General features: G+C 47.6%; 2 protein-coding genes across 3 annotated transcripts in view; both read left to right on the top strand.

Moving 5' to 3' along the window:
• The window catches only part of BRWD3 (bromodomain and WD repeat domain containing 3), a 64,839-nt gene extending 57,499 nt beyond the window's left edge, over positions 1–7,340 (top strand). For both annotated transcript variants that reach the window (XM_075513527.1, XM_075513528.1), the window contains exon 40: positions 462–7,340. In XM_075513527.1, coding sequence (XP_075369642.1) covers positions 462–1,249 — 788 coding nt within the window. In that variant the 3' untranslated portion in view covers positions 1,250–7,340. The remainder of the gene's footprint in view (positions 1–461) is intronic.
• Positions 7,341–8,901: 1,561 nt separating this feature from the next.
• On the top strand, positions 8,902–10,576 carry LOC142415001 (syntaxin-1A-like). Its single transcript, XM_075512895.1, has 2 exons — positions 8,902–9,118; positions 9,645–10,576. Exons 1-2 carry the CDS (start codon positions 8,902–8,904, stop codon positions 10,574–10,576), a joined length of 1,149 nt encoding a protein of 382 aa, XP_075369010.1.
• Positions 10,577–12,364: the final 1,788 nt, after the last annotated feature.

Here is a 12,364-nt window from a genome sequence, read left to right on the forward strand (position 1 = left end):
TGTTCCCTGGACTAAGCCTTTTGAGAACATGCGTTTGATGGGGAATAAATACTGCTTGCAGAGTGTTACTTTAATGTATACAGGTTTGAAATGGATTTTAGAGTTGTTTCTGCCTTGGCACCCTAGGTAGGATTCATCTGACTAAATGTTAGATGCTTGTGTCTAACCTAGTCACTCTGGGCTCCTTTTATTGACTGGATCTTCACTGAACTCTTAGACAAGAGAGTTTGCAGTCCTTGCTTCCAGATAAGATGAACGGTGTTTACTTTGCCTGATACATTTTCCCCTTAGAGCACCTGTTTGTCTCCACGGCATGTAAAGGTCATCTGTGGTGAGTAGCTCAGAGCCGGACCATCCCCAGAGCACACCTCGAAGGCAGATGAGGCGAATCCCACTTGTTGTGTCCTGTTTGGCTCAGGCGTGATGATGATAACCGACAGGGTTATTTTGTGTTTGCTTAGATCACTCTCCTGATGGACCACTTCCAAATGGTGATGGCAGAGAACCTCGGACAGGAGTCAAGAGGAAGTTAGTAAGTGCATCAGAAGAAGATGAGCATCTGGAGGAGGCGGAGGAAGAGGAAAAGAAGAAGAGAGAATTAAAGGAAAAATCTGGTTTATCTTCATCGGAAAGTGGGGAGTCGGGATCCAGTTCAAGTTCTGAAAGCAGAAGTGGCTCTGATTCAGACTCTGAATCAACATCTAGAACAGACCAGGATTACATTGATGGAGACCATGACTACAGCAAAGTTGTGCAATCCAAAAAACCCAAAAGAAAAATCAAAAGAAAAATCACCGGTGGGAAACGGAATTGGCAGGGCAGAGGGACAGGGAGGAGAGGTAGATGGGGGAGATGGGGGAGATGGAGTAGAGGGGGAAGAGGTGGTAGAGGCGGAAGAGGCTGTGGCAGAGGAAGAGGTGGCGGCAGGGGAGGAAGAAGAGGCCGAGGCGGCAGAGGAGCCTCGCGAGGAGCCACCAGAGCGAAACGTGCCCGAATTACAGATGATGAATTTGAAAATCTGTTTGGAGGACAATTTGGTGAAAACGTGTTTGGAGGGCGATTCAGTAGACCGCCTCGAATCAAAACAAGGAACGAGGGCAGGAGAACTGTCTTGTACAACGACGATTCTGATAATGACAATTTTGTGCACACCGAGGATCCTTTGAACCTTGGTACTTCCAGGTCAGGCAGGGTGCGGAAAATGACAGAAAAAGCCAGGGTCAGCCATCTCATGGGATGGAATTATTGACAGATGAAAAACTTTGGAACAATTTTAAAAGAACTTCAATGGCCTTCTACTGCAGGGATTTTACCAGAAAATCTACCAAGCAAGTTGTGCGGGGACTCCACTCACGTTTCACAGTGGTGCTTTTCCATTATGTCAGTTCGCGTTTGTTTTAAAACTTCAGATCGCCACACTTCATTGGTCAAAACAAGCCTTATTCATTAGGCCTTAAATTACAGAAATTCTTCCCCACGCACTATGAGTTCATCACATTAAAGAGGCTTCCAGCTTCTCAATAAGAACATGACATTTTGAGTCACGATTATGACTTCTCTCCCTTGTTTTGTTTTTGTATTATAGAAATAGCACCTTCTTACAGAGTTTTTATGTGGTTTCTGCCATAAATCCTTATACACAGTAATAATTATAACTTTTGCACAATACACCAATCCTAAAGGCAGCTATAAAATGTTTACAGTTTCTATATTGTAAGAAGGATCTGGATTATTTTAATCTTCCCAGGCCAAACGTTCATGAATTGTGCTGAACTGAAGTATGTCTATACTACAGTTACGGGGGTCCTGATGTGCTTTCTATCGGTTCTCTATTCGTGTAAAAAGTGACAAAGGGTTGGTGCCTTGTAAATATGTAGCAAACCTTTGATGTGGTGTGTCCTATGTGTGCATTAACTTTATTAAAAAGAGAATACTTGAGAAGTATGAATATCTAGACAAAAGGTGCCAAATGCAAAAGTTACTTGCATCTATTTTCTTTTTGTCCGCTCATATTTTTATAGTATTAATAGAGATTGTGCAGCTAAGGGGTAACTTCAACATTTGAAAGGTTCCTCCTCTTCAAAGCATAACGTGATTTTTAATAGTAGCGCAGCTACCTCTATTTACAACTACTGGAAACTTAAAAGAAAATAGATGCTATTATTCAGTACGTGTTGAAGAAGAGGCGAGAAGGAGCGTAGAGGGATGGAATTGCTCACGAAGTCGTAGAGTAACTATTATCTTCATTATATTGACACAACGAAAACAAATTAAGTCGTTCTCGGAGTTTTCAGAAGCATAATGTTTTCAGCAGATGGTGATTCGTTTGTGCAGAGAGGCCGACTGTCTCCCGCACGTTTCCGCTGCCACTTGCTCGGCGCAAATCTGTGTTTGGTTTAATTTGCCCCTTGAAGGTGACGAGGGAGCTGAAGGGAGCTCCGGTACCTCTGGTGGCTGGCTGTACGGATAAGCTCCTGTTCACGTCCTCCAGACGGACTCTTGTATCTCAAGCTTCCAGAAGAGAATTCGTGTTGCACTGTACTCTTGTTATCCTGAAAAATGCTAACTTGAAAACAGAAATCATTTTGGTAGTAATAGTACAGTATATGACGACATTTGTAGTCTTGCTCCTCGGTCAACGGGTGTTTGGCCTGGGCTGAGCTGGAGATGAGCAGCCTCTTACTTCGTAGGGTCTGGCTGGGATATATATGGGACTTCAATTTTCTCCCGTTGTCTAAACGAATCTGACAGTTCTAGCTTGGTTAAGAGAGTGAGTTAGATTACACAGAGAGAACAAATGAAAAAAGAGACTAGAAAGTGTTGGTGGAGTTGTTTTGGTTTTTTTTTTTTAAACTTTCATCCAATATCCTTAAGTTCTTCTGTGCACAGCTTGGTCAATAATTCTGGAAAACCTCAGGCAGCAAAGAGTGACCCATGTATATTCTCAGATGCAGAAGGAGTTTAATTTTTGACTTTCTATATTAAGCACTAGCTATTTTATCTCGCTTTCCAAAAATTCTAGTTAGATGCAAAATGACTTGAAAAAATGCAGAGGTTTAGTTTTGTGATGGAGGAGAGTATATCCTAAATTGCTCAGAGCATTAATATGAGTTTATGGTACAGTACAGAAATCACACTTTTAATTTTTTAAGGAATGCTTTGAATCGGCTGTAATCCATTTCTGGACTTGATTCAGTTGTGCTTTGATGAGGGAAAAAAAAAAAGTGCAGAGGCTCTCCTAGTTCTGTATCGGGCTTTAAAATATAAACACCTGTCCTATCATCTCTCTCATATATATGTATATATATACACACATATATATTTATAAGAAATGTATTATTTCTTTGACTGATTGGTCCTTCTACATATGGTAACCAGGAATAGCATGTATGCATCAGTTCATAGTCAGAATCATACCCCTTTTAGATCAGTCCTGTTGAGCTAATGTAAACACTATGGTTTCTGTTCGAAAGCCTGAAAATCTTGAAATGCAAAAGAAATGCTTTTCATATATTTCTGACTGGCCGAAGATCCACTTACTTATTTATTTTGTCTAGGGGTTGGGGAGAGATAAAACACGTGGATTCCAGAGAAATCATTTTATAAGTTTGTGTATTTTAGCAGCAATTAGAATAATACTAAATATGTTCTTAAATGTATCTTTTCTATGTAATGAAGTACTGTGAAGATAACAGTGAAGCATCACTTTGCTGTGGCGTAAGTATTAATCAAGTGTGTTACATGATTAAGAGCTAGACAGCAGGGTGTGCTAGAACAACAGAGCTATTGCTTATTGTAAAAAAAAAAAAAAAAAAAAAAAAGCTTTTTTTTGTGCATGAGAACCTTTTATAAGCATGAAAGAAATAACTTGGTTTTAGAGATGTTATTTTTACTTGGTTTTGTATCTGGATTCTTTCTCTGAGTTAGGCAATTGATTTCTCATAGCCTCGTTCTGTGGAATAATTTTAATTTCGTAGTAACTTGGACACTTTCTCTCAAACCCAGATCCTATCAGGAGCCACTTATGGTTGCAGAAAACTTCGTATCACCCCAACAGGTGCAGCAGAAGCAGCAAAATGATTTAAACCTTGTACCGTCTCGCTCCCTGATCCAAAACCCGGCTGCTCAGCCAGCATCTCGTGAAGTTGCCGCGCTCCTAGCAGGCTGCACTGCCCGCTGTGTGCTGCAGAGTCAGGAGCATAGCCTCTCTCCTTGCACTTTTAACAAAAAACTCCAGAACTCTGCCGAAGAAAAGGGTTGGAAGGTCTGATTATGTATCAGATTCCTGAAGGCTAGCAAGGCGTGCAGGCGGGCCAGCAGCTCTGCTGCTGTAGGATTAATTCTCGGGCGTCGGTGCTTCAGGGTGTTCTCTGGGCGTGCAATCTCGCATGATCCCTCTCCCGAGTTGCGGGGGGACTTGAGGGCATTCGGAGACACCTTGGCAAACAGGGCTTTACTCGCAGCAGAGCGGGAGCCCCACGCGCTCCATCCTCTGTGGGGATGGGGCTGGAAGTCGTGCGTGCATCTCTCTCCTCGGATTTCTCCTGGCTACAAATCTCCTGTCTCTGTAGCGTTCCCATTTCTTCCCGGACCAGGGCATGAACGACGAAGCTTATTTTGCGGTAGTGACGTGCTGTTGTCTCAGCTCAGCCCAAACTTTGCCTGCTTTTTATTTTCTCTTACCACCTTTTATTTTACTCTTTGCCATGCTCCACCTCTCTTCTTCAGCTTCCCTTTATTGCCCCTGTAGGTGATTTAGGATACTCTTTTGGAAACTTATGATATTTTGATGACTTTTATTTCGGCTAGACTGTAAGATTGAATTCTTTCTATCCCTCTTTTTTCCCCCAAGGCTTTCCATATTTTTTATATCTGCCTTACTTCGCTAGCAACATTCCCACATCGCTGGAGGTGGATTTAATGAAGGTGGAAAGTTTGAGGGCCGGCTTCTCGGCTGCTCTGCACCAGTGTGGGCACCCGTGCCCCGAGCGGCAACGCTGCCCGATCGGATGGGGCAGCGCGAGCCTGCCCTTGCTCTGCTCTCGGGGGTTGCAGGACTGCTCCCGTTGCGCTGCCTACACACAGCTACGGAAAAAACCAACGCTTGGTTCCGCCTGGTATCCCTTAACACGTGCGCTCCGTGTCTGCTTAATTTCCCCTTTTTTCCCTTGCTATGTGAATGGCAGTTATCGTAACCCTTGTAGAAGTTGTGTGCTTCCAGCCTCACGAGATATTTCTGTTTCAAATAACCCGTGAAACTTCCACGTCGGTGCTTGAACTTAGATGGGTCTGGGGAGTTTTATCACTCCTCGCTGTCTTTCTATCACTCCTTTCTCCATAAACTAAGCAGAGACCACCCCCCTTTATCCCAATCACCCCCATCCTGCAGATAAACAAGCTAAGTATAATCACGAAGAAATCATTTGCGGAGGATTTTTGGCTGCTTAAAATTTTGCGTCCTGTTGCGTATTTTAATTTTCCCTGAACGTTTTTCTTAAATGCACACCTCAGCTGCTTCTCCTGCACGAACGCAGGAAGACTGTGTAGTTCCTAAGACACTGAAAAGAACTGACACTGGGTGCGTAGGAAAGAGAGCTTTCAAGTACTTTAAAAAATGTGGAAAGACCAACTACAATGTATTGCTTTTGACAATGTTTGGAGGCTCTCTTGACCGCAAAAAGCAAGATGAACCTCGTCAAGCATTTGAAAAGGCTGCTCCTGGGTGTCTCCGGAATGTTTTTGACAACCGTTCCAAATCACACAGTATTAACAGTGAGAAAATGAGTTTAAATCACTAATTTTTGATAAGAACTTGAGTAATATTTCATCTTTAATCTGAGCGGTGAATGACAGGGAAAACTGCATAGCTGTAAGTTTACGGATGTCTTGTCAGCCCTGACTTGGAGTGTCCTGCTATCGTTGGTCTGTGTCATGAATTCAATGTTTAAAAAATGTATTTGTGCGTTTACATTTCTCGATTTTTATTTTTTTTTTTAAACCATCATGCAAAGTTTTATAAAATGCTGATTATTTACACGATAGACTGAAGGAGCAGTTAACAATCCAAGGATAAATCTATATTTAGTATCGTAGGGAGCTGTCATTGTGTTCTTACAAGTATGTATTATAGAAAATTACTGCGCATGTGCGATAGATAATTTTCAAATATTAGTATATCAGAGGTTTACACATTGAAGAAAAAACTCCTTTATGTACAGTAAGTAACAGCCTGCAAAATTTAGTCTAAAAGTTGTCTTTTTTAGTATTAGAAATGCAAAGACCTGTTGGAAGCTTGTACCTTTTTAATATGTCACGTTCAGCCCACAGCAAACTTACACAACTGTGCTATGAATCCCTGAAAAATTAGATTTCCAGTGGAATTGCTGTCACAGCCTTAACTCTAGTATTATAAAAATGGTGCTTAAATACATTTATGTGCATGGATGTGGGTACCTGATAAGAGTTTGTGAGAATTTAAAGGAAAACCGAGCAGCTTAGTGCTGCACTTGCGAGTTAATACTCCTGGTAGATAACTGCGGCCGCATTTGGGAATTGACAAACGTGTAAATACGTGGAAAATACGGAAGCCGGTGGACAGTTAGGAGCAGTGTCTCAGTTTTTGTTGTTTCTAATTGGCAAGCGCTGCGTATCTTCCTGAGCTCTGGCTCCGTGCGAAGCAGACAGGATGGCGAGAGGAGCTGCTCCGCAGGCCGGGGGAGCCGAGGTCCTGCCGGAATATTCGCAGGAGGGGTTGGTATTCCCGCGCGCCTCGCGGCTGCACCGCTCTTTGGCAGATGCAATCGAAATCCTCCGTTTCTCTTCCTCAAAATGCCTCCTCAGAGAGTGGTGGCTGCTCGGATATACTCAGAAATCAAAGTCTGATGATTATTTTTCTGTAGAAGTACTAATATAGGCTATTCATTCCTCCGTGAGTCATTATAGCAGACTTCATTTAGAAATGCCAGTTGATGTTGGAGCAATGAAATTCACGTGATTTAGGCTCTCCAGTTCATGTTCTGGATGATTTAAAATACTCCAAAAATGCACAAAACTATTAGAATTATGTCTACTTTCTATATTGATTTTTTTTTTTTTTCCAGGTGATATTTATGCCCATATCTTCACATCCGCTATCTCAGGTCCCTTTAAATGAATACTTCAGGGATTTTGATGCCACTTGTTGGCAGACCAAATGTAATATTTATATGCAATGAGCTGTTAGTTTTTGTATTGTACAAATGTAAATTTGTAAAGATTTTTTTCTAGAGTTTTTTTGAAGTCACTTATGTAATCTAGGATGTTTCATTTTCCAGCTGTGGGATTGTCTTAATAAAAAAAAAGATAAACTCTTACGTTGTTTTGCATTACTTACTAAATAGTTTAGACATTAGAAAGAAAAAAAAAAAATTAAAATTGAGTTTTCAATGTAAAAAGAAAATCACTTTTTGATTCAACTGCATAATTTTATACTTACAAAAAGGGAACTTTTATAAACTGGATATGGAGACTTTTATAAACTGCAGATCTTGAGCAGGCCAGGACGGAGACCCTCACCTCGGCCAAAGGCACGGGCGAGGGCTCGCTGGGCCTCTGTCACCCAAATCGTCATCCGACCTGGCTCCAAAATACCATTTTCCTGGGTAAAAGGAGAGGAACAGCTACTGCTTTCTTGGGAAACTCTGTGAAAAATGCTCTCCGGGGCGATAGGTCTGTGCAGAGCCTCCCCGCGCAGCGCCGGCGCGGGCAGGGGCGACGAGGAGGGGGTTTCTGGGTGAGGTCCCTCCTGCCACCGCGGGACACGGGGCGGTTCAGGCGGTGAGATTCAGCTCCAGGAGGAGGTCGTACCTATTTTTAAAGGGCATTTAATGCAAAACAAAGAACTCCTCCTTTTGCATCGCTGTTCTCGCCCTTTGGTTAAATAGTAGCGATAATACTGTTTAAACAGGGCTTTTCCTACGCAAGCGGCGCCCGCAGCCGGGCGATGGACGGCACCGGGTTTGCCTCAAAGCCGCCTTGGCGTCGTGGCCGGCGCAGGCGGGCACTGCCCCGGGGGGCCGGGGCTCTTCGCGCTCGGCCGGGGGCTGACGCTGGCCGTCACCCGCCAGCGGTTAAATTGCGAAGTTCGCTGAGGTTGACCCCGCGCTGTCCCAAACACGAGCGGGGAGGCGTTGGGGACCGCCACGGGGCTGCGTTTCCCGCACACGCTGCACAAAGGCTTTAAAGCCCGTTTAATACTCAAACCCAGCTATTACAAGGTACTCGAGCAAGGCCAGCCTCCCTGCGCTTGCCGTTCAGCAATCTCTCAAGCCTATCCCGCCGTGTATTGCTCTCGCAATACAGTGTTTTGGCTTTTCCCCTCTTTAATCTCTTGACTTATTTGACATTTCATTTTACTGCGCTGATTCAAATGGGCCAAACGGAAATTTCTTTCAGATGCGAATGAATATCTTCCTTTTAACGCAACGCTCGTACTCCAGGCCCCAGGAACAGAAGGGCTTTTTTTTTTCTTGGCCTTGTTGGTTACAGAGGACAAAATTAAACTTGTATTGCAGAGATGCTGAAGCCCCCCTGCTAAGTACCTCTGTCCGATGGCATTAGCGAGAAGAAATCGCACTCTCTTCAGAGCTGCTTTACCTTCGTCAAACCATCCTTTGCTGTCACTCCCGTGGATATTATGTCATAGCTGTTATATCATGTACTTTATATCATCATATGTTTAGGTCATATATGAGAATACATGCTATAAAATATATGATATGAAATATCGGTGTGGTAGAGAACAATTCAATTATTCTTCCAATGCACTTCGGAAATGCGTTTTGTAGACGTTTGAGGTTTTTTTAACGGTAATTTTTGCAGAAGTTGTAGAATTAAATTGTGATTTCTATGCATTTCAGCAGCATGTGGACCAAATTCTACCTCGCCCGGGACAGCTCTGTCATCCCAACCCTCCTTTCCAGCCTGGAAAGCCCTGACGCACGCAATGCTTCACGTGTGCAGGGCACTGCCTGCGCCGGCGGCGCGTACGGGGCACCGGCCGCCGCTCGGACCCTCGCCGACCTTCGCAGGAGGGGGAAGCCAAGCTTTGCCTCCATCCCATCTTTTCCGCTCAAAATAGGCGCTGCAATAGGATGACTTGCCCTTCAGTTATTACAGCCTCATCGAAGCTGCTTTTCAAGGCTCATTAAGAGGCCTGGAAAGGAGCGCGATGTATGTGCGCTTGAGTGCCCTTTCTTCCCTCGAAGCCGTTTCGGGGTGCGGGACGGAGGTGCCACCACGGGGAGGCTGGGGGAGCGCCGGGAGGGCGGCCCCCTTCTCTGCTGAGAGCTGCTCCACTGTTTCTCAGTGAACACAAGTCCTTTGTCTTAAAACCCCGAGGAATCGGAGCCAGGGGAGCCCCTCCCGTGACGCGGGTGTTGGCGGCGCTGGCAGCCATCCCACCCCAGGCTGCCTTCCTCCCGCTCCGTCTCTCGGCAAAACCCCTTTCCCCTCCCCGCCGGCGGCACGGCGCGGTGGGGTCCGGCCCAGCGGCTGACGCAGGGCAGCCTGCCTGCCTCCATCAATATTTGCTCGGGTGCCGGGAGGGAAGGTTTTAATAGCTGCTGCTGACGCAGGGAGCTCCGGCCTCGCGCTTCCCCTCCCAGGGCCCACGTGCCGCCCGTCCCACGCAGGGTGCCGGCGGCCGGCCTGGAGCGTGAGGGACCGGCTGGCGGAGCTGCGGCGGCGAGCCGCGGCCGAGGAGGACCTGCACGAGGACGCCCCGTGCTTCGACAACGTGGCGTTCGTTGGGGACGATGCCAACGCCGTCAGCCGGGTGCTGCGGGAGGCGGCCGAGCTCTGGCGGGCGCTGGACCGGCCGGAGCAGCTCTCCGAGAGCATCGACAGGACGCAGCAGGCGGTGCTGTGCTGCACCTCCCAGGAGAGCGTCGCCGGGGAGAAGCAGGGGCTCGGTGCCGCCAGAGCCGCCTTTGCCCGCGAGGCCGTGGCCCTGCGGCCCCGGCTGAGCGCCCTGCCGGCAGCGCCGGAGGGGGGGACGGGGCGAGCGGGCCCCCGCGTCCGCCGGACCCAGCTGTGGCTGCTGCTGCGGCAGTACCGCGCCATCCTCACCCGCCACTACGCCCGGGAGAGCCGCTACTGGCAGAGGCTGAAGGAGCAGATCGGGAGGCAGGCGGAGCTGGCGGGCATCGACCTGGGGGCCGAGGACGTGGAGCGGCTGGCCGAGAGCCCCGAGGCGCCCCGCATCGTGGGCCGGGACCTGGAGGAGCTCAAGGCCGAGCAGCACCTGGCTGCGGCCCAGGCGTGCCAGCGGCAGCTCCTTGACCTGGAAAAGCAGATGGCGGAGCTGCGCGGGCTCTTCCTGCAGCTGGAGGGGCTGCTGGCCGAGCAGCAAGGGGCCACCGACAGCGTGGAGCGCTACGTCCTGCGCACCCTTGACTACGTGGCCCAGACCGGCGGCGAGGTGAAGAAAGCCTTCACGTACCGGCGGCCGTCGCGGCTCTCGGCCCTGCTGATGGCGACGCTCAGCCTCTGCGCCTGCTGCGCCTGCCTGCCCTGCCGCAGCGGGACCGTCCGATGAGCCGGAGCTGCACCGGGAGGATTTTACAGCAGCTTTCATGGATTTCCCCTCTGTGTCTGTGCAAGAAATGGTGTCATGAGAGGCTGCTGCTGTCTTGTACTTCTTGCGTGACGGCGCAGGGACCATGCACGCCTCGTGCAATGGTGCAGGGACCACGCACACCTTGCACGGCAGCGTGGGGACCACACAAACCTTGTATGATGGCGCAAGGACCATGTGCACCTTGCATGGCAGCACGGGGACCACGCACATCTTGCACGGTGGCGTGGGGACCACGCACACCTTGCACGATGGCACAGGGACCGTGCACACCTTGCATGGCAACACGGGCACCGTGCACGCCTTGCACAACGGCAGGGAGACCACGCTTGCGCTGCAGGACCGGCACCCAGGGCACTGCAGCACCCAACAAGGAAAAGCACTTTTAATACTATGAAACCTAACTTTAAAACTTCATTTTTTTTAATTTTTTTTTTTTTAATTTAAAGGAGAGGGAAAAAGAAAAGCCTGTTGAAGTTTTTGGCACATTTGTTGTGACACGTGAGGAGACCCGATGGCTCGGTGCCACCACGGAGCAGCGCGAAGGCTCCTCCACCACATCTGGCTCCTCCACCACCACCAACTTCTCTGTAGAGCGAGCGCCAGCCTCGGGAGAGACCTGGCTGAGCCCCGCCTTGGGTCGCTGGGCAGCATCCAGGGCCGGCAGCCCGGCAGAACTGGTTGAGCTGCTCAGTAAATGATTACCCATAAAGCGCAGGAAAAAACACTGTGTTAGCGTCAATGCTTTCAGCCAGGGCATATTCACAGGGGTTTTCATGGAGCACAACCTCCTCCGGAGCCTGGCGCGGAGGTGATGGTCCCCAAGTGCTGGCTCCTTTGCTGGTGGGGCTGCAGCTTTCTCTGCCGGCAGCGGCAGCCGGTGGCACGCTCTTTCTTGCGTACAGGATGAACAAGAAAATAGCCCTGATTTGTGTTACGAGGACAGGTGAGAAGTTAAAGAAGTAGGAGAAAAAGAGGAGAAACTTTGCACCTTTCCACCGATGGCTTCAGCAGTTTATGAGACTTTATGAGTTTATTCATCAGGGTTTTTTTTTATGCCTGGTTGCTTTTCATTAAATATTGGCCTCAGATGGAGACTAATTACTGCATAGCAAAGTAATTAAGAATATTGTAATGTGGGCATGAACATTCGACAGGATGGGAAAGTTTCCTTTCTCTCCTGAATAAAGGTTGGGACTTCATTTGGAGCACGTTTGCTTTATGAATATTCCCGGTGATGATGAAGCGAAGGTGGAGGACCTGCTTTAATGATTCAAAGAATATACATGAGGAGGCTGTTTTAATTATCTCCCAAATGAGCATCATAAATTTAGGAAGTTGACATTTAAGGGGAAAATTAAGAGAAAGCCAAACATGTTAAGTTAAAATCGGGCTACCCAAACCCCTTAGCTCTGTTCTGTAACGCCACGCTAAGACTACAGTTACGCCTAAGATATTTTAATGTTTCTCGTTGCAGATCAGATTATACTTTTTTTGCCTTTCTTTCCGCCTAGAGATCATTAGGGAAGAATAGCCTAATAATGGTATTCCAAAAATGATGCTTTTATCTTGTCCTGTTCTGCATAAAGAAAGCGAGCCCTACCCCGACGTTCTTTGGTCGCCGCAGTGCCCGCTGCGGGCTCTTGGTGGGTCGCTGCCCGTGGGACGCCGGACCTGACGGGGAGAGACCCGGCGATACCTTTGCTGGCTGCTCATCGGCATCAAAAAGTTGACTTCTGTATTAACCCG

The sequence above is a fragment of the Mycteria americana genome, chromosome 10 (assembly GCF_035582795.1).
Source record: "Mycteria americana isolate JAX WOST 10 ecotype Jacksonville Zoo and Gardens chromosome 10, USCA_MyAme_1.0, whole genome shotgun sequence".
Taxonomy (NCBI): Eukaryota; Metazoa; Chordata; class Aves; order Ciconiiformes; family Ciconiidae; genus Mycteria; species Mycteria americana.

Excerpts from the sequence above, each read along its gene's own strand:
- LOC142415001 (XM_075512895.1), top strand. The coding sequence starts at position 8,902 with ATGTGGACCAAATTCTACCTCGCCCGGGACAGCTCTGTCATCCCAACC. Across the intron at positions 9,119-9,644 it reads ATCTTTTCCGCTCAAAATAG|GGCCCACGTGCCGCCCGTCC; the intron begins GCGCTGCAATAG and ends TTCCCCTCCCAG.